Genomic DNA, 22,301 nt, shown 5'->3' on the forward strand with positions numbered 1-22,301 from the left:
CACAAACCCGAGTGTAATTCCAATTATAGGAAATAATAAAAACCATAATTCCTTCGAAAAATGAATGAAGCGAAACAAAATTCAAACTCGATCTGTATTTCATCAAAAACACTCACAAACCAAAAATCAGCTCGTTATATGCAAGCATTTAGAAAAAAGTGTGGAAAATCAAGTAGGACAGACTGACAGTCAGAAATGAGACACCTAGTCAGACAGACGGACAGACTCAGAGGAAACCTATAGTCCCCTCCGGTTTAACCGGTAGGGGACTAATAATATTGTTGATGGATCTGACATGAGTAATAGTATTGACATCACACTGAAATGAGTTATTCACAAATGAATATATATCATGTATTACGATGAAAGTAAACTATAAATTATAAAGTCCATATATTCAATGTCACCTTTGATTAACTATTGCCCTTGTATATTTTTTTTATTTTGGAGCGTATAATTAACAATTCAAAAACGTAATAAAGTTGAAAGAATCCAAAATATTTGTTGTTTTTCTTCTAACCTTCAGTAAGATAAATGGGTATAAATAGTGTAATGGTTAATCAAACAAAGATATAAAATACATTGAATTCACCTGTCAACACATTATATTCGAGGTAATAGGACGGAGAACCCTGCTTTTCAGTTTTTGTAAGGACAGGAGACTTCTGAGTAAAAATTACAATTCTATTATCCTAACCCAACCAACACATTCCAGCCTTCAGACTTCCAGAATGGGGCCACAAACCTGCACGGTGTTGCTGATATATTTAAGTAGGTGAATTTATATTTTTCATGAAATAAAATGTGTTCTGGAAACAATAGATTTAGAAGGACTTTTAAATTCCTGAAAAGATATGCGGTAAAAAGTTCTAATTTTGAGGGCCTTGTCTTTATTTTTGGTTCACGTACTAGACAGCCTTTTTTGTGTTTTCTTTATTTCTTTGAAAGTCAATCAAATTACTTGCAACAGGTGCACTTCATACAGTTTAAGAGTTAAAGTTTGTTTCGAAGAAGACCTACATACACGAACAAATTGCTTCTCGTCCAACAAATAAAAGAATGAAAAATTAAATGTAAATTTTAACAATTTTCAAATTTATCATTCATTTCACAATGTGTTAAATCTCCAAAAATTGCAACAATTCCATAAAGATTGAAACTTTTTGCATGTAAATTAACTTTATACATTCACATTAGGTGGCAAAAAATCATTCCTTCTTAATAAAGCTTCAACAATTTTTCCGAAGGAGAGGTCCTTATTTCATTTAAAAAAAAAGATAATACTAAAAGTACACCTTAAATATACATTAATTACCAAAGATAAGGAGCAAAGAACAACTATTAATGAAAATACACTTTTATGAAATGATAGCGTAGTGGTTAAAAAGTAAGGGATTTTAATTGATTGGTAGAACCTCGATTATATCCAATTTTATTTAAATAAATTGAATGTTGAGTAATTTTTGATATAGAATTTTCCACAGCAAATATTTTGTTAAATCATATATATAATTTGAAATATGTCAATGATAAGAAATTTTTCTGAAACTTAATTCATAAACTGCTTATATATAATTGTAGCTATAAAAACACTTTACGCTTTTTCTTCCTCATCCATCTCTGTTAGAAATAAAAACGAGTATGATTTGATTCACTTTGAAATGGTCACAATTTTTCATTCACCCTCCCAAAACAACAAATGACTTTTAATTACAATTATTTCTTCTGTCTGTGCTCGTGTATAGGCCAAATTTGCAGCATTACACTGGCAAGTGATGGCATCTCCATATGGGTGAAAAATTCTCAAGAGTGACGTTAAACAACATACAAACAGAGCAAAATATGTCTGTTCTCAGATAAAGAGATTTCATGCTTTCACACGAACAATCAATACATCTTTCTGATACATAACTCATATTTAACATGTCAGTTCACATGACTAATTAGTTATAACAATAAGGTGAAAACACAAATGAAAGTTAGTAATATAAAAATGCGTCGAAAGTTTTATAATGAAATGATCGATTGTCGTGTTTTGTTACATTATTAAACTTAATTATACATTTACTTATTTCGAGAAAATGCATCATCATCATTTTTCTTTTTTCTTCTCTTTCATTCATTAATCCATCATTTATAAGATCGGAAATTTGATCTAACATTATATGTTGCCCAACTACAATGTCTTCTTTTTATATCTAGGTTTTCTATTATTTGCAAGTGCCGATGAGCGCCTGAATAGTTGGGTACGTATTTTTCGTATAATTGCTCATACAGACATAATTTTATATTGTCTACTTCGATGTGTTTTATTCATCCAGGGAATACATGTATTCTGTAAAATGACATATTTTCGCGGGGGCAAAATTTTTGAGGTTTGAGAAAAAATTATTGATATGTGGCCTGGGGATTTGATTTCGTGCTTAGAGAAGTGTTGAGTAATAATTCATATTAAAATTTACATTTAGTGGTGGTCATGAATTTGTGGCTCTCTCCATACCTCAAAATTAACGAAAATTAACCCCCACGAAAATTAGTGATTTTACAGTATGTATTTCATAATCACTCAAGCAGTCCTCTATTTTGATTTCTGGTCAGATGATCATGAATCATTTTACGCTTAAAGTAAAAATATTCATGTTGTACAAGAATTTGGATTAAGTCAAGTTGACAAACCAAATTAAAATATTTTTAATTATTACTTTAAAAAAAGATATGTTATCTGCAAAATTAAAGATTAGTTCAATAATTAAGTAACATTTTCCAGGCGATTAAAAATTTGACGTTAGTGTAAAGTTCATGATCCTGGAACCTGCTTTCATCAAAATAATTATCTAATTTCTGTTAATATCTTTTCTCTAATAAAAGACCTATGCAGTCATCTTTTCTAATCACTTCTCTTTTTAAAACTCATCGGTTTTGTGCTCCTTTCTCAAAAATGACAAAAGATCTCTTATCTAACGGAACTCTTTTATACATTTTAAAGATATCATCGATAATAAAAAAGAAACTCGTAAACAACTTCCATGTACCTTGTCAGCGGTCATTTTAAAATTATTCTACAAAGGATTTTATATCTCTCATTTGATTCTATACACAAGAGCAGGCTCTACGTATGAATAATTTATAATGGATGTAAATTATTCAAGAACAAGTAGATGAAACAAGAATATCCTCAGTCTCCTTTAAAGTCATTGTTTCGTAAATTCCATGGTCGATACAATAACCTTGTTAGCAAACACAATTTATCATTGAGTTAAATGCTGACTGACAATTTTTATACCAATTGTTAGGCCATAATTAACACACTGAATTGACGATTTGAATTTTTCCGTTATTTCCTAATCATGACAAAGAGCTTACGGTTGGTGTGACCAGTCGGCAGGGGATGTTTACTCCTTCATGGCACCCCATTCCACCTCTAAACTTTTGGAGGTCCGTTTTTGTACTGCTCCGATTTTATATTGTTTTATGCACTTTTGAGCTTGCATGCTGTTTGTTACTCCATACATTTTATTTATTGTACACACAAGTACTTTGAACTTGACATTAAAAAGATCTTTCTTAGTTTCTTATTGACAATATAGATGTAGTTTTTGAAGACCAGGTCTTCCATAAATCTTTTGGAATTGCCTTGTTAAGCAGTTACGTCCCGTTATTAGCAGACCTATTTTTGTATTCATTATTTATACACTGAATTGACGACGGATTTTTCCGTTATTTCACGATCATGACAATGAGCACACGGCGGGTGTGACCGATCAGCAGGGGATGCTTACTCCTCCATGGCAATTAATCCCACCTCCGATGTTTCGAAGGTCCGTGTTTGCTTTGCTCCTATTTTGAATTGTTTTATGGACTTTAATTTGATATTGAACACTGTTTGTTATCTTCATATCCTTCATTCATATGAAGCAGAATTTGTCCAAAATCTTATATGTGAAAAGAAGACTTTTGCTGTAGCCTTCAATTCGACATTTAGATATATCGTCGATGTATTTTCAATTAACAATGGTAATTTTAATTCTTATGTCGATAAGATATATCGCGGTGATCTTGAAATAAAAGATACCACTGGATCTTACACATCTGTTTCATATTTGGATATTTTACTTGAAAAAGACTTAACTGGTAATCTTACAACCAAGTTTTGTGATAAATGTGATGCCTTCAACTTTTCAATCGTCAACCTCCCTTACTTGTGAAACAACTATAAATCTTCGTCACCTGCATACGGCGTTTATATCTTTAAGTTGATTCGATACGCAAGAGCATCTCTGATACTAGGTCTATTTTTGATGAAACAAGAATATCAGTAGTCTCGTTTAATTTCATCATTTCGTCAGTTCTATTGTCAATACTATGACCTTGTCAACAAAGACAATTATCATTGAGTCAAATGCTGACTGACGTATTTCATACCGATTGTTAGGCCATTATTTACACACTGAATTGATGCTGGATTACCGATCATGATATGTAGCCGGTTGCGACTGGTCAGCAGAGGATGCTCACTCCTCCATGGCACCTGATCCCACCTCTGATGTTTTAGAGGTCCGTGTTTGCTCCGCTCCCATTTTGTTTTGTTTTATGGACTTTTGAACCTGACTTATGTCCGTTTATTTGACTTTAAAACATTTTGAAAAAAAGGAATTTGACATGATTGCATGATAATTGTCTTTGCCGTTTTTGTTTCAGGCCAATTGTGCAAAGAAGTATCAGGTTATTCCAAATCATTCTGCCTGTCTACAGAGATCTCCAATGGCTACACAATCAGGTATGGTAGATAAATTATTTAATTCCTAATTTTCTGTTGTGCATATATAGCCCTAATGGCTAGGTTTAGTGGTGTTTTAGGTATTTTATTCCTAATTTTCTGCTGTGCTTAGATAGCCCTAATGGCTAGGTTAAGTGGTGTTTTAGGTATTTTATTCCTAATTTTCTTCTGTGCTTAGATAGCCCTAATGGCTAGGTTTAGTGATGTTTTAGGTATTTTATTCCTAATTTTCTGCTGTGCATAGATAGCCCTAATGGCTAGGTTTAGTGGTGTTTTAGGTATTTTATTCCTAATTTTCTGCTGTGCATAGATAGCTCTAATGGCTAGGTTGAATGGTATTTTAGGTATTTTATTCCTAATTTTACTGAGTCTTGAGAGATCATTGTGGAAAGGCATTGTTGTCAATCAAAAGAAAGCGATTCAGTTAAACATCGAATCTGTGATAAACTTCATATTTCTTTTCATTTCTTTAAACTACGAACGAATGTTTTTTTTTAAAGATTAATTTCAGACTTTATATTTTTCTTTTTTTCATGTCCCACGTTCAGTAAAGATAAAGAATAGAAAAACCGAGAACAATGGTCAATTTCACACAACTGTATTTTTTCTTTCAGGTGTATCAGAGGAAAACAAGAGAAAGATTGTCGATAAACATAATGAATTCAGAGCGGCCGTGCAACCAGCAGCAGTCGCCATGGCTAAATTGGTCAGTAGACCAGTTACATACTGATGTGATAGAAATATTTTAGACATATATCTGTGAATTATTCCATCTAATATCAATACACATGACTATATATTTTTACCCTATCCTCCACTCTTTAAAAACACTAACACTGGAATAAGTTAAAATGTATTATTTAGGTAGGGTGACATGAAATTATTGTATTAGCGTTTATTTAATTTTCTTATCAGTACTGGGACGATGAGCTAGCGATGGTCGCCCAGAGATATGCTGATGCCTGTAAGGGACTCGTGCACGATGGTAAAAGACAAAGGAGTATTCCAGGTAAGTAGATCGAACACGACAGCAGAATTATTGACACTATTATACAAAAAGAACACAAATTCTCCATCCCCAACTCCCCGAAACATTTAATAATATCAATACAAAATTACCTAGATTACTGACATCTTTGGTGCCTTATTAAGTTTATTTTGTGAACTCAAGAGTACATTTGATATTTCATTCCGGGAAAGTGAAATCGACCTTTTATTATATGAAAAACAATGGTTTATGCGATATAAAATCATTTATGAAAATTATACGAACTGAGTAAATGAATAGTTTGTATAATAATTTTAAAAAGTCTATGTATAGGTCGTTTTTCCGTTGGACAAAATATTGGAAGTACTTCGGAATCCAAGGACTGGGAGGAAATAGTGAACCTGTGGCATGACGAGGGAGAAGACTTTACATTAGGGGGAAGGAATGATCCGACGCAAGTTGGTCGATACGTACAGGTGATCTAAATATCAGTTATATGTATTTTTGCCCTTACTGTGTCGTTTTTCAAACAACACTCACAAGAATATTTAAATTATATATCGAACCAAAAAACAAAATAAAATCAAAATTAACTGTTAGTAGAAGCAAAACATCGTTGTTAGATGGATACAACGGAATATGTATCAAGCAACAGAAAGAAAATGACTCATTTAGCATTCATAGTAAGCCTTTGGTTTTGGTCATTGAATATCAAATTTTGATTCGATGGTCAAAGCAATTTTCAAACTATTTGTTTCATTGAAAAGAAGGGCAGTAAAATAGAAAATTCGAGACATTTTCGTTTCAAGTAATTTCTTAACTGAAGTATATGCTATTCATAATTTTATTTTTAGGTGAATATTTATGGCTCTTTATTGGTCATCTACCTGCTGTCAACTTTAGGTGTAAAAATGGACTTTTACATGGATAGATGTATTACTATTGTGCTCCTAGCAGCTTATAGTTGGAATAAAATTTCTTTTTTATTCCTTTCCAGCTTGTCTCGGCGACATCTACAAGGATTGGCTGTGGTTTTACACTTTGTGGATCAATGAGAAGCTTTATTTGTAATTACGGACCTGGGTTTGTATTCATTATTTTATTCCCAGTGTAAAACGTCACAAAACAATAACAGTAATGCAAAAACAGATTTAATTCATTCATTTTAAGGACTAACAAAAGCAAAGCAATATTAATTCAAAAAGTAATAAGCATAAAAACTAAAATAGAGGTTATAGAAAATAAAAAGAAAGCCATCGTTACTTTATTCTGAGAGAAACAAAAACAGCCCCACACAGAAAAATTAGCAATTAAGAATTAAACTGATAAAGTTTTCAAATTCTCTATGAAGTTGTAACATATCTGGCGACCGTTTCACTAACAAATCGCAAATCGTAAACGTACGATAACGTTTACGTTTGCTAAAGGTGCACGTAAACGAGCGTTTCACAAAACATATCGTAGACGTAGCACTTACGACTGGCGAGTTACGACCAACTTATTGGAACTCTTCTAACAAAGGAGGTGTATTTGTATTTGTTTGAGAGCGGGAGAAGCGGAGAGAAAAAGAAAGAAAGATCATAACGACATACAAATATATTTCATTATTTGTCTTAGTCCTCAAAAAAAAAAAAAAAAGAAAAAAAAGAAAGAAAGAAAGAAAGAATGAAAGAAAGAGAAAAAAGACAATAAGTTATTATATATGGAAAATACATGTAGATCACATTATTGCAATATCTATTCTATATGCATACAATTTGCCAGTGACTAAAGTTCCTTTCTATAATTATAACTAGGATCAAATTTTACGTATCAAATATCTTTATTCATTCTTGCATCTGTGTATCTTGATTATAAAGCATAGTCCACAATGGTGTAAATGTTTTATTTTACTTAAATCTAAAGAACGTGGGCGCTTTTGATGGGCATTCGGCAGGAATCTGGGCGTACTTGAAAAGTGAAAATTTTATCGACATGTCACATGAAATTTTAACATTTTTTTTTATTTATCGGGTTCCTGTGCAACAGGAAAGGAAAATATTTTCCTGAGATTGATCTCTGATTAGCTAAAAAATAACTTGAAAATTAGTCAGATCAGACATTTTGTACAAAAAGGTACATTTTTAGACACGTTTTTCTAAAAATTTTCTATCTCTGGGTCTTCTCTCCATGATTTTGAAACGTTATCCGTGTGTTTTTAAATTCAAAGAAACGAATACACTTTTTAAAAAGATGGAGAGAAGACCCAGAGACTACGAAAAATTAACTTTTCCCAAAAAATCCAAATGTGTGAATGCGGTGCTTCTTTGTCCTTTTAAAATTATGGGTATACCTGTAGCGGTGATAGCTCAGTATGTTGGGTAAACTGTTCACTGCACTCGAAGCGAAAAGTTTTTGGTTCGAGCCTGGCATGGGGCGTTATTTTTTTTTCATGCAAACAATCATTTATTTTGTCAGTTTCATTTTAGGTACTTATGTATTAAAATTTTGAATTAGATAAATTTTGGTTCAGTTTGGTTCTCGATCGAAATCAATTCAGAATCTAATCTTCTATTCATTAAATATTATAGGTGTTTATTTTTTGTGAAACATTAATATGTTACAGTACCCCCAGGAAAAACGGACATAAATGTTACAATTTCACACGGTCTTTCAAACTAAATGAAAAAAAAACCTATGGACGTGCTTGAAAAATCTGACCAGCTATGTTCAGCCAACCAAATCATGGACATTTAAACCATAAATGTTTCGTACAAATGATTCCTGTAGATTACTCGCTAAATGCGCCCATCTTCTTTGTTTCCCACCTTGCTAAAAAAAACCGAAACATATATAAAAGTTGTTTTCGTTTCATGTCTTTGTTAGAAATTACAAATAATTGATACATGTGATACAATTCGGCATGTTTATTATTTCAAATATTGCCAAAACTCACACGCATGCATGTTTTTAAAAATATTTTTAAAATATTAATAAGTAAGCAAAGTTGTTAGCAAACTATCCATCGAAATAGATCGCTCTCACTTCAACATCGGGAATGTAATTCAGAAAAAAAAATTTATTTTCACAAATTGCAAATTAATTTTATCAGACAAAATTATTCAATCTAAATTAATTCAAATTGTCTTAAACAAACGCTGATCCAACGACCGGCAAAGCGCTCCTTTTATAGTTTGTATATAAGAACCGTAGTAATGGTTTCATAAAAAGGTGTCAAGTTACCCTAATTTCACCCGAGAGGCAAATTGAAATTGATTATTGAACAAATTTTAATTTTAACACCCCCTCCCCGAAAAAGGAGGGGTACATGTACATGTAACTTCCAAGAGTAATCTGAAAAGCAAAGGAAAATTATAAACTGCCCAAATCCTAGAATTTGCCGGTGCCCGAACTTACAGCAACAAAAAGTGGGAACAGGGAGGGGGGAGAATATCTTAAGAAAGATCTACTACATGTACATGTATGTGGCAAAATATATGCCCAAAGAGTGCACACCTCCCGTGTTCTACGGGTCACTGTTTACATTTATATACAGGTATATTAGTTTTCATAAGTTAGAAAGGTTTATTTGATTTTATTTTGACTGACCCATTACCGTCCACGTAACTAAATTTTCATTTTACAGAAACTTGGTTAATTTCACAAATTCACGTATATATGTGCATATTCCCGTGATGCTTAATTTATTTAGAAAAGAAACAGTGAGAAATAGAGTATTTTTAGTTTAAATTTATTTCTGTGTCATTATTCATTTCTGTAAAGGGGGAGAATGTGCATCTATCTTCTGAGCGATCGTATACATGTACTTAATGCATTCGGCATTCGATCTAATTTTAAACTGTATTTTTACTGTTTGATTTTTATGAAAGCAGAATATATTTAGCTTTAAAATACAATTCATTTGAAAATTTAACTATTTCTTATATAAGTTGTAAATTTAATTTTTTGTAAATTGTAACGTTATCTTTTTTTTTTTACTTTGACAGTGTCATTTTAAGATCGGACTCGGTCTACGCAAAATACTATTGTTGTTAAGAGTCAAAATCAGCAAGCATCGAGCATTGAATGGAAAGTCAAAATTTTATTTTTTCAAAAGCTTTTGGTATATGAAAGATTTTGTCTTACCTAATGCTAAAACACAATTAAAATTTTTTTCGAACGTATGAAGGGACTGGTATCCCAGGAAATTCATTTCCTTAGCAACGGGTTCATAAATCCTTATGAAAATCAATGATTTTTAGACATTTTTCTACGAATATGTTTTCTGAACGTGATAAGATAAGGTATTTTGGTTACTTTATTTGTTAAAAGATGGAATTACTTTATTCTCCAAAAATAGGAAAAACAAAATTTCTGTAGTGATATTGTTGCCACGACAACGGGAAAAGAACATGGCGTCAATGCTTATTAATTTTGAAAAAAAATACATATGTGTATCACTTTATTCACAAAATCTACAACCACTGCTGGAAAAATGAATGGTATGATCTTGTTAGGGGTTATCTATATGTCATATCTATACAATAAAATTTGCAGGCAACTTTAGCAGAAAAAAGTTACAAATGGTTAAAATGTGTGAAAATCTGGCATATAAGCTTTTTTGAAGGGGTGGGGGTAATTTAAATACATGTTCAGTGTCCATTATATTGGCCATATTGGTTCTGATCAATGCATACTCATAACTTTACTATTGTTAATAAATAAATGTACATTCAGTTTCAAAAGGAATTTTATATTCCTCACAAACGAAACTTGGGAAAAAAAAGGGGGGGGTAGGAATCACCTTGTTCACCGATCCATATGTATGTAAAATTTTGACTTGTCCATAACATTTCAATGAAGTGCCACTGAAAGTTCATACATGTACTTGATATTAAGATTGCTTGCGATCGAGAGATGTGTCAAAAACTTGACTCAAGGTCATTTGAACAAATTCAAGGTCATTTATAGAAGAAAAGTGCAACCTTTGCCCATTCTGTAACATTCTAATGAAAAGACTTGGTTTTATCTTGGGAATTATTTTTAAGCTGTAGGTTTGTCATTACCTTGACCAAAATTCATTTGAACATGTTTGCCCTTGACTCAAGGACATAGCTTTTTCAAGGTCACTGCAGTAAAAGTGTACTATATGAGTTTGGCACATTTACATATTTAACTTCGAATGAAGGGAAAGTTTGTGCTCAACACAACGGTTTTACTACCTATGACTTGAGTATTTGTCATAGTCATTTTTGGTATGTATATCTGCACTTGCAAAATTTTAAAAGGTTTCAAATTAGTATTTAGACCTTTTTGTAATAAAACAAACATTTAATGCAATAGCAGGAGGGTTGGTATCATTTTATTAGCTTGCTCACAATAATTCTTGTTTATGAAAGAGATGTCACTATGACAGCTCACATAATTATAAAGTAAAACCATGCCAATCAGGCATGTAGCATCAGGTTTGGGTTGTGTAGGGGGGATGACATCCCCCACCCAACTTTTTTCTCAACGTACGCTAATGTTTAACCACAACCCCTCTTCCGAGTTTGTCCTTCCGTCCGTCCATCTTTCTGTCTGTCTGGAACGCTTTCGTTTCCACACGATATCTCGAGAACCCTCTGAGCTTTTGCAATGAAATTTAGCATAGCAACAGTTACTCCCTATGGACTAAAGAAGAACCCTATTGATTTTGTGGTCAAAAATTCAAAGGTCAAGGTCATAAATAAACAAATTCTGTCTGTTATAACACTTTCCTTTCCACACAGTATCTCTAGAACCATTTGAGCTATTGCAATGAAATTTTACATGACAACTCCCCGTGGCCTTATGAAGACCCCTATTGATTTTGAGGTCAAAAGGTAAAAGTTAAAGGTCGTAAATTTATACATTCTCTCTGTGTGTAACACTATCATATCCGGGCGATATTTCAAGATTTTGAGCTTATGCAATGTATTTTATACCAAAACTCCCTAGGACCTCTCTCAAAGTGTCCTGCTCCGTTTGTTTTATTAGTATTTATAGTATTACATGTCGCTATTTTAGCACAGGGGCATGAGGAGAGTTATTGCGTATAAAACAGGTTCTCGGCAGAATTTATATTCCTATCACATCTACCAGAACTGTTTAATAAAGGTTGAATTAGACACCATGTTTTGTGTAAATTTTTGACGATATCAAACGTGAATATATACATGTATGTGACTTCATATTTGCATATAATGGTCGAATTGTACAACAGTTCAGTGGCGCAGTGGTATGTCTCCCGCTTCACATGCGAGAGGTCACGGGCTCGATTCTAGGACGATCATTTTTTTCTTTTCCGAAATTCTTTTTTTTTTACTAAATGATAGTATTCAGCATGTGAAATGAAAAAAAAAATTATGAGGTCTAGCTAGTACAAACTCATAAAATCATCATTACGTTGTGATAAATAATCCACATAAAATGGGTGTTTCTAAAACGCGGAACGGAAAACGGAACGGAAAGCGGAACGGAACGGAAAACGCACACACACACACACACACAGACGAAATAGGATTTTCAGCAAAGGGCATATCCTTCTTTTTTGCTTCTCAAATTTGTTGTATGTTGGAATTTTTTTTAATTACCCCCACCCCTCTTTCAATTTGTTTCCAATGTCAATGTATATAATTACAAAAATATTTAAGTATGATAACTAAGTAGTTAAAATTAGTTATGATATTCAAATTATGTACGCAGTGTCGAATTCGCAAATCATGAAAGGGGGAGTGACAGTTTCGGGTCTGTGTAGGGGCCAACAGCCACTTTAAAATTGATTTATCAAACCTTGCGTATATTTTGGACACAAAAGGGGGGCAGACCTATCACAACTTCTCAGATCTTGTCGATGAGCGGGAAAACAAACTCATTTTTACGGGGTCATTCATGTACAATCCCTTAGCATATTCACATATGTACCGCAAACAAACAAAATTTAACTTCATTGAATGCAAAGATTCTGCATTATATCTACCACATGAAAGTTTTCCAGCTTTGTCTATCGAAAAAACGACTCTATTTTGAATGAAATTTTAACAACTAGTGTGTATAAGAGATCTGTATGCGAGCATGCCATAATAAAGGTTTGCCCTAAACGTAATCTTAATAATTTTTTTTTTTTACATTTTATTACTCTTTCCATGGTTCATCTAGATATAAAATATTTGACCCCACCCCCAGTCATAACCTTTTCACTAGGGAAATGTTCGTTCAAGTTCACATCCTCAAACTTTTTGTGAATGTAATTAATGTAGTAAGTTTATAATAGTGCAAAAAATTACTTACTGAAAGATTTGGAGTTGGAACTTAGCCCCCCCCCTCCCCCCGAATCAAACAATTGTTTCTTTTTGTGTTTTATCCCCCTCCCAAATCAAACAATTGTCTTTTTTTGTATTTTTGCTTGTAAAATACTTTTCAAGTTCGTTTACCCCCCCCCCTTTTCAAATTCGATTCTAGGTGACTGCTATATGTTGGCGATTTTCGTAAATAAGAGACTGAGCATGACAAAATCAACTTGTATAAAATAGTGGAGGATTGAATGTGTATAAGATATATCGTTTATGATAAAATTTGTGTATTTAAAGTGATTTAATCCAAAATAATATATTCCGTTTTCCGTTCCGTTCCGCTTTCCGTTCCGTTTTCCGTTCCGCGTTTTAGCAACACCCACATAAAATGAACCTTCTATACACATAATCAAATCATTATATCAATATTGACATATTTTATTTGCTTCAGTATACATGTGTACATTTAAAAATTCTACAAATTCAATTAGGGGGATCCGACCCCCCACCCCCCACCCCCGCCCCGAACTGCGCATGGTTTACTTTTTCCCTAAGCGGGGGACACAAATTCTCTGAATTAGCTTGTTAGATTTACATCAATAAAAAAAATGCTAACAGACAAACAAAGAATGTTACTTTTGGATTGAACATTTTTATTTGATCCACTTTCATGAATACACTGTACAATTTATGGATCCTATTTTCTGGATCCCTGAGTCTCCGGTAACACTATCCACTCACTTCCAGCACCAGTGGTCTGTACTGTAATGGTGTATTCTCATAATGATAATCTGAAAAAGTGATAAAATTAAAATGTAATAATATTATACAGCTTTGCCTTCAGATACTTACTAAGAATCATTTCTAGTTCAGCTTGAGCAATGATGATGAATGCAAAGCATGTTTATTGGAATCAATTAAATTCCAAAAGATCTCAATGGTTTAGTTTATCATTTTATTTTAAAAAGTTAACGTTTTTACTAAATGTATTTTTTACACGTTTTTCCTCTCTAATTCTATATCAGCTCATCCAATTCTGTTTCTGCTTCTTTCCGAGTTTGGCTTCAAAGTGGCGAATTTCATTCTAAAAACAGAAGTATACGACACAAAGTTGAGACGGTATTGATTTTAGATATTCTTTAAATTTATAAACTTGTAATAAAAAGGTCAATTGGTTCTAGGTTTTGTCAAAACTCTAAATTGTGGTTTTCATTTATTTCCAATAACCCCCCCCCCCCCCCAAGAAAAAATAGAGTATAGAAATTCTTTTCAAAAATTTATGTGCTGTAATTCTAATGATGTTTATTATTTGAACCTAGTTGACTTAAATTAGTTCAGTGGTACCCGTGAAAATGTTAGCTGAATATGAATTTTCTTTCATAAGTAAACACTGGATGACTTCAGCAAAAACCTTTTTTTCAATTTATTATTTTACTGTGGTATATATACAATTCAGTTACCACTAGTCCACTACATTATATACTTGTCTGTATCACAATACTTCCAAGGTAATCCACTTTCCTAAACTAAAATATATTAAGGGGGCCGACTATAGTTTTATTGTGTGAAAACTACAATAACGAAACTCTTCATTTTTATACCATATATAACTTACATTAACTTCAGTGTATATGCAAAGTTTGGGGGAAATCTACCGTCCAGGTATTTTTGAGGGACCGTCTCAAAATGCAGGTACATTTACTCTAGGATTATATAGGAAAATGCTAATTTTTATCACTTTAAAGCAAATTATACAAATACTACAATAGACATTTTGTTCAAACTATAATATTTGATGAGTAATACTACATTATACAATATATGTAAGAAACACAAAATTCTACCGTCTTGTTACCAGAGGGGGCATCTCAAAATGCAAAAAATTAGAAAATTTTACTATTTTTATAGAGTATTACAAAATTTGAGGTACACTATGGATTCACATGAAAACATAATAAAATATTGGAAATGTTTTCAAATTTATATGTTTGAAATTTCAAGAGCCTATGTTAGTTACTTTTTCTCTAACAATATTTTTATTACCCCTTTCTTTAAGAGCTACAAATTATCATAACGTCAAAAACACACTGCAACGACGTCAACCTACCTATCAATTGCAACATCGGTTAAAAAATCAGTTATATCAAATTGTAATTACATTTTTATACCTATAATTTCTTAATTTTGTTTAATATTAGTAAATAAGCGAAAAAAGTTGCATTAAAACAGTAATTACGCTTCATTTTACTATGATGCGCGAAATATTGCGCAATGGAAACTATAGTCGGCCCCCTTAAGTACAGAGTTAACCCCCTGCCCCTTTTTCTTTTTTTACGACGCCATAACAAAAGTCATTCCATTTTACAAATATTTCATAATAGTGTTGATTTTCATAAATTCATAATTTTTTTATGTAAAACGCAGGTATTATCTTAAATGGTAAATAAAGATATCTATTACTATATACAGAATTTTTATTTACCCGACCATCACTCAAGTTATAATCATTATAGCTGGTGAGTGACTTGGTTACACACATGCTGTGAATACAACAAATCAAAATTAAACTAAATTCAAATTAAACTTTATAATTTGGGATACAGTTATGTAACTGATCATGACCAACTTTTTCACGTTCGGCCCGCAGAAACAATCTAAGTTGGGGAATTTAATTTCATTTTATCATAATTATTATAGTTTAATATCGGCAATATTATCGGGGAGGGGAAGGAGGGGCATACCCCCTCCTCTTGGTTCCTCAGGCCATGCATAATCTTTTCTTTTTAGTTATAAAATACTAAAGTAATGCTAACATATATATAATAAATCAGAATTAAATTGAAATGTGCAAAAAAAAAAAAAAAAAAAAAAAAAACACTTGCTAAGTGTTACATATTTTCCTGCATGGTTAATTTTTGTTATACATTCTTCAGAAACTGTTGTAATGGTAAATTGTAAAAAAATTCAGTCACTAACCGTAATTAAGACTCATGAAAACGCCAAAACTGAGGCTCAGACTGCTCCAAGTTTGTAATTTTCTTCTAGTCTTCTGTACACTGTTATTGAAAACAATGTAAGCAAACCACCGTTCATTCCTCCTATGTTAGAGAGCTATACCAAAGGGAGGTAATTTGAAGCAAAAAAGACAGAAAATTATGGATTTAAATCAGTTATCATATATAAATGCTTTAGTTGCCTGCAGATTTTTTTCTTGATTCTTCTAGGACAAATACTGTTTAACATATATTTTATGTTGATAAGCTTTAATGTGGTTGTAGATTTCTTATAGAGTACTGGAAATTTGCTGTTTTTTAAATCAAAATAAACCTCCAAAAACTAGTTTTTTTTATCAAAAGGTGAAGAGAATTTCAATAATTAGCAGTTGTTAAAATAGAGTATTTTTAGATAAATAGAATAATAATTTAAAAAGCTTTTATTAATGACTAGTAATAAAAAATATTTGTTTAACCATAAATTCAAGTGTCATGATAAAGTACAAAACACGCTATTTGAAAGTCGCGTGGTTTCCATAGCAACAATGCGAAAAATTATTTTTGGCTTGCTTTTTTCTATTATACCCTTTGTTCTGAAAATTTATATATGAGTTTTAACCTAATCTGTTTCTATGCCACTTTCCACATTTTTTAACTAAATGCTCGATGCTTGCTGATTTTGACTCTTAATAAGAAGCAGACAGAAATGTAAGAAAGTGACAAATAACTTAGTTTCTTGCTTATATTTTCGTTTTTTATTTATTTTTTTCATGAAATGACTCGCACGTAAGTATTTTAAGAGTGCCCCTGACCACTCGTAGAGTTACGATCACGTTTAATCGTAACTCACAAGTCGTAACTCTTAGTGAAACGCTCTTACGTGCAACGTTCAAGTTTACGTCTACGTTTACGAGCTACGACCTGTTAGTGAAACGGTCGCCTGAACTTTAAACATACTATGCATAATGTCGTGCTTGGTAAAAAAAAAAAATGGACGATACCTTTATTCATGTGCAAACTTAATCAGTTTTCTGAAACGCAAATAATTTTGTCTTATTTGTTCACAAATTAAACATTAAGTATCTGAATGAATTATAATATTTTAACAGAGGAATCCAGGACATAAACAATCCTTATGAATCTGGCACCGCCTGTAGTGATTGTCAAGGAAGCTGCAGAAATAAGCTGTGTGGTAAGCTTTATACTATTCATAATTCGTTCCATTAATAATTGTATGGTACGATAAATATGCATTAATTTTATTAACTTATTTCGATGACATTTTAAATGGCAGAAAACCAAGATGCTATAAAACCATATCCTTAATCTAAAGTTTCTTTTGCTGCTGTAGTAAACCATATGCAAATGTCAAGTATTTGAAGCAAAGAATGATTGCACTTAGTGTACAAAACGTGGCCCCCGGTAAATTGCGCAAAAATAAGGTATAGAAAGTAGCCTAATGAAATTAATAAAACAATTCTTCAAGGTCTATATCGCGACTTTGCAAAATTACAGAAATTAAAAGTGAGTATTATTAAAGAACGAGGCTGTGTTTTGTAAGAGGGGTCAATGCAAATCACGAATCTCTATTGTTATTCAAAGTTATTCCGATTTTTAGAGATGAAATACATAGTGAACGCATGCTTGCCCAAATTTCTCAAAAGGACAGAAGGTGTAGAACTGCTGGAAATTCAACATATTTAAGGGAGAATTTTGGGCAAGCCTCAGGCGCGGATCCAGAAATTTTTCAAAGGGGGGTTGAGGTTTTTTTCAAAAGGGGGGGGGGGGGGGTTGAAGGCGAACACAGTTAAAACGTACGTTGTACAATACTTAAGAAATAAATAACAAGTTTATAAACTTCAATGGGAATTGAAGTGGTTCGGTCACCTGATCAAATCCTGTGAAGGCCGAAGGCCTTCTCAGAAGATTTGATCACGTACCGACCCACTTCAATTCCCATTGAAGTTTATAAACTGTTATTTATTACTTATATATACATTTGAGACAGACAATTGAATATTTTCGAATTTAAATTATTGCACTAACCGTCCGCCGTAGATTTTGAAAAATGACGCAAGGTGTAAATTATTCTCTTTAGAGAAGTGGACAGGCTTTCGCCTACAGGCGAAGTGTAAATCGGCTTGCATGGCGGTTACGCTTCGAATTCATTAGGCTAAGGAATCTATTTCGAAGGGAATATTTTGTGAAAGGCTACTTGTGATCAGTAATGGTGAATAGATTGTTGTCTGGGAATATTTTTATTCGTGAAAATTGATAATCGATGCTGAAAAGACACAAGAAATACGTCCGAAGTTTGATGATAAAAAGTTGGAGGAATTTCGGTCGTCGGAAAGAAATTGATGGATCCGATGGTTTGAGACACTTGTCCGAGCCAGTTAATTTGCAATTTGATCAAAAACATTCTACGATTTCAGTAACTAAAGGCATACTTATCGTAAAACACTAATAAACACGGAGACACTGGCGACACATTGAACTACGAAAACGCCGAGGTGTTTGGCACCTGTTCATGGCATGATTGCAATTATATTTTCCAAAAGATTTACACATTTATCGTGAGTAGAATTTACAGATACAATAATACTTTATCATTTAAAAAATTTAACCAAAGGTCTACCCCCAAAAATAAGGATGAACGTTAGAGACTCTGCAGCTGACAAAAGTGAAGTAAAATGTCAACAAACGCTAGTTTTCTCTATGTACACAGGTTGAATCGATAGCCAAAAAAAAAAATGTATGAAATACTTGTTTACATTGTAATTTGTAAATAAAATAATTATAATTTTACTTGCTTATTTTGTTCATTTTTTATACATGAAAAGGAATTAGAGCAGGGCATTTTATAATTTATGTACAGGTAGATATTATTGCGCCGTGTGATTAGGTCACGTATTGACCTCTGACCTTTGACAAACTTCATACAGAATTGAAGATATTTTCTCTCTGTATGTTTATATAATGGAGAGATACCACAAATGTATATATATATAGTTAAATAACTCAATAGAATATCGATACAGGGTTTAGTATGGTTTTTGAAAGTGGGACGTTGATCAATCTGGGAAAAAGTACTTGTGTACATTACCAGAAAGTTTTTGAAAAAGAAAGGAAAATAAATCTCCGAACCTGAAAATCCTATTTTGTAAAGGGATGGGGTTTTATTTTGTTTTTACAACCGAATTTCTTTATATATTACAACATTAACCTTTCACCTTACATTTTCTGTAGTAAAAACACAACAAAAAATTGGAACTTTCTTATTTCTCTTTCTTTTTAGCAAATCCAAAGGGGGGGGGGGGTTGCAACCCCCGTAACCCCCCCTCTGGATCCGCCACTGAGCCTGCGCTCGGGGTAAACTTTTTGAAAAAAGGTACAAAACGCCAACAGTTTTCTTTACTGTTTTCGGGTATTTACATGACATTGACCTCATTGTGTCCTGTTTAATATTCCAATTTACCACGTGATTTGTAGACTCAGGTAACTCTGTGAATACAAAAAAATCAATAAACCACGTGGTTGTAGATCCGATAAACATTCCGTCGAAACGCGTCCAACTTAGACCGTTACATGCACATGTATATTTTCAATCAATCAACATAGAATTATTTCTTTTTGTCAAGTGTTTTAATAGGGTGATGGAATATTAAATTGAAAAAAAATGTAACGATATTTAATTTTAGTCCTTGGATTTAGGGGGGCACGTTTGCAGGCTCAATCAGTTTCAAAGATGTAGCTCCCATCTTCGAAGTAGCTTCATACCTCAAAGTGTTTTTGACTGTAAAAATATAAGGACACGGGGTAGAAATACGTAGATTGTTAAACACTTGCATGGAATTCTTACTGGTAACCCCCCCCCCCCCCCAAAAAAAAAGGCAATCACACATACAATTAATAAAATTGTTTTAGTGACAAAATACGGTATCACCACTTGCAGCATCACAAAAAAAAATATTCCGTTCACCATTATTTGTAAGAAGTACCGGGTATTTACTGTACTTTAAAAAGTACAAAGAGAGAGATAGAGAGAGAGAGAGAGAGAGATTTAAAATTTCAATACGGCACTAATCTTTTCGAAAATATAGAAGTTTTTCTTAAATATGATTTTTCTCCGTTTTCATATACAAGTAGGCTAGCTCAGTTTATTTAATGAAATGTTAAATTTCCACCTAACAACGACCACAAGATAGGGGATCTGGATTTATAGGGGTCATATACATCTCAAAAATCCTCCCCAGTGCCATTTTTACTAAAAAAAAATTGGCGTAACCCTTGAAAAATTCTTTGTTTATTTTTCTGTATACAGTTTGTATTTTGTATTAAATTCCAGAAGCCATTATAACTGGCTAAATATTACATGTTTTCAATCGATCGATGAAATGCCCCGCCTACTCTGAATATTAATGTGACACAATTAAAACCCAACTCGGACAAGCGCAACATTCCGGAATTAACACCCAGTATATGGCTTTTTAAATTACCATTTATAAAACTAAGACGCCGTTTTCAGTGTGAATTTTTACAATTAATATACCACAAAGATAACAAAGTATGAGTTAGGTGTAAAATGATTAACAATTGAGTTAATTAGATAAAGTTAGAGGGGTCCGTAAAAGGGGCCACGGCACTATGCTTGAGTGGAAACATTCTTAATAAATTTCAATGTTGATTGGTATGTCGTTTTTGCAGAGGAAACAACATTGTTTATATACATAAAAGTTCTGACATCTGTTTTTGAAATTACATAATAGACATTAAATTAAGTATTATATTACACCCATAATATAGATGCAATGACTGTTTCCCTGTCGAAGTAATTTTGACATTAGTTTTGGTGTATTTCAGACTGTCAAGGTAAGGTGTGTCAAAATGGCGGCACGATGGACTTTAACAGCTGTACATGTACCTGTAGACCCCCGCGTACAACCTACATCGGCCCTAACTGTCAATGTGAGTACTGTTATCAGTCCACTAGTACTGTGAGTACTGACATTATATCATTTCATTTTCTATAAGTAAATGAACTGTTTGATGATGACACAAAACATTGAGAAAGGACAATTTTACTAGCAGTATAAAAATTACCAATAGAAACAATGCAAAAGGACAATTATTTGTTTTTATAGTTTACTGCCATTCTATGTTTTAATGAATATTTTCAAAAATCCAAACAGTATTTTAAAACAATGCTTAAAGTATCATTGAAATTAACAAGATATAAAATGTTTGTTTTGTCCAGTAAAATTGCACCGACCAAAACAGTATTTTAAAACAATCCTTAACATATAACTAATATTATCAAGACGTGATTGATTTTTTGTCCAGTAAACTGCACCGGCCAAAGAGACCCGCCACAGTGTGGCAGACAGTTTACCCGCCAGGCCTGTGACACGTACTCTAATGTACCCCAGGACTGCCCCACAATGTGCCAAGTCTGTCCCTGTAAGTCTTTAGAAGGTTTCTGACTCTCTTATTTGCTGCAGTTCAACTTTCATTCTAAAAATTATACAAAGTCCTGTGTAACTGCCTTCCAGGTGAACATAGTACTTTTATTACAATTGACCGGAATGGGTACCTTAAATTAAAGCTTGCACATTATGAAGAAACCAATTTGATGTTTCATTAATTACATCTTGTTCTTATACAAAATGAAATTGTTATAGCTAAGAATCGGCGAAGGTAAATGTACAAATATTATAAGAAATATTAAAAAAGATTTAATCGAAAGAAACATGTGAAAGATGAACAAACAAAATCCTTTAGATATCGGGATAATATCCATTAAACTATACACATATAGTCATTAAATTATAAATACCACGTTAGAATAATTGCATGAGAGATTGACTCATTTATCCTCTTGAATTCAGTAAGTTCTACTTGTGAAAGAAACTTTTAGACATATTATATTTATTATCCATCATGATACGAATTTAAGCTAAAATGAAATTTGTTTGGAAAAAAACTCATTGCATTTAAAGTCAACATTGAAAGAATTAGGTTCTTTTTGTCAAACAACTTCGACATCAAGCAGCCAAACGCACGAATAAATTATTAAACTCATGCTTATTTGAAGACTTACAGGAGTATCTCTCTTTTTCTATTTATAGATGCAGGTATTGGATACGACAACAGCGGGATGTGGTTGCAGCCGTGTATACAGTTATCGTTTTTGTCAATTGCTCTTCTTATATACTTTGCTCTGTGACCTAGTTTTTTGTGCCGCTTCATAT

General features: G+C 32.6%; 1 protein-coding gene across 1 annotated transcript; it reads left to right on the forward strand.

The window, feature by feature from the left end:
* Positions 1–3,129: 3,129 nt before the first annotated feature.
* LOC134258825 (cysteine-rich venom protein Mr30-like) lies at positions 3,130–22,288 on the forward strand. The gene is made up of 10 exons (XM_062741409.1): positions 3,130–3,135; positions 4,699–4,777; positions 5,392–5,483; positions 5,693–5,786; positions 6,099–6,241; positions 6,763–6,848; positions 17,160–17,242; positions 20,914–21,018; positions 21,394–21,510; positions 22,179–22,288. Exons 1-10 carry the CDS (start codon positions 3,130–3,132, stop codon positions 22,274–22,276), a joined length of 903 nt encoding a protein of 300 aa, XP_062597393.1. The 3' UTR covers positions 22,277–22,288.
* Positions 22,289–22,301: the final 13 nt, after the last annotated feature.

This window comes from Saccostrea cucullata, unplaced genomic scaffold (assembly GCF_032062105.1).
Source record: "Saccostrea cucullata isolate Sc308-1 unplaced genomic scaffold, CSIRO_AGI_Scuc_v1 ctg5017, whole genome shotgun sequence".
Classification (NCBI taxonomy): domain Eukaryota; kingdom Metazoa; phylum Mollusca; class Bivalvia; order Ostreida; family Ostreidae; genus Saccostrea; species Saccostrea cuccullata.

Excerpts from the sequence above, each read along its gene's own strand:
- LOC134258825 (XM_062741409.1), top strand. Across the intron at positions 6,242-6,762 it reads AAGTTGGTCGATACGTACAG|CTTGTCTCGGCGACATCTAC; the intron begins GTGATCTAAATA and ends ATTCCTTTCCAG. Across the intron at positions 21,019-21,393 it reads CATCGGCCCTAACTGTCAAT|TAAACTGCACCGGCCAAAGA; the intron begins GTGAGTACTGTT and ends TTTTTTGTCCAG.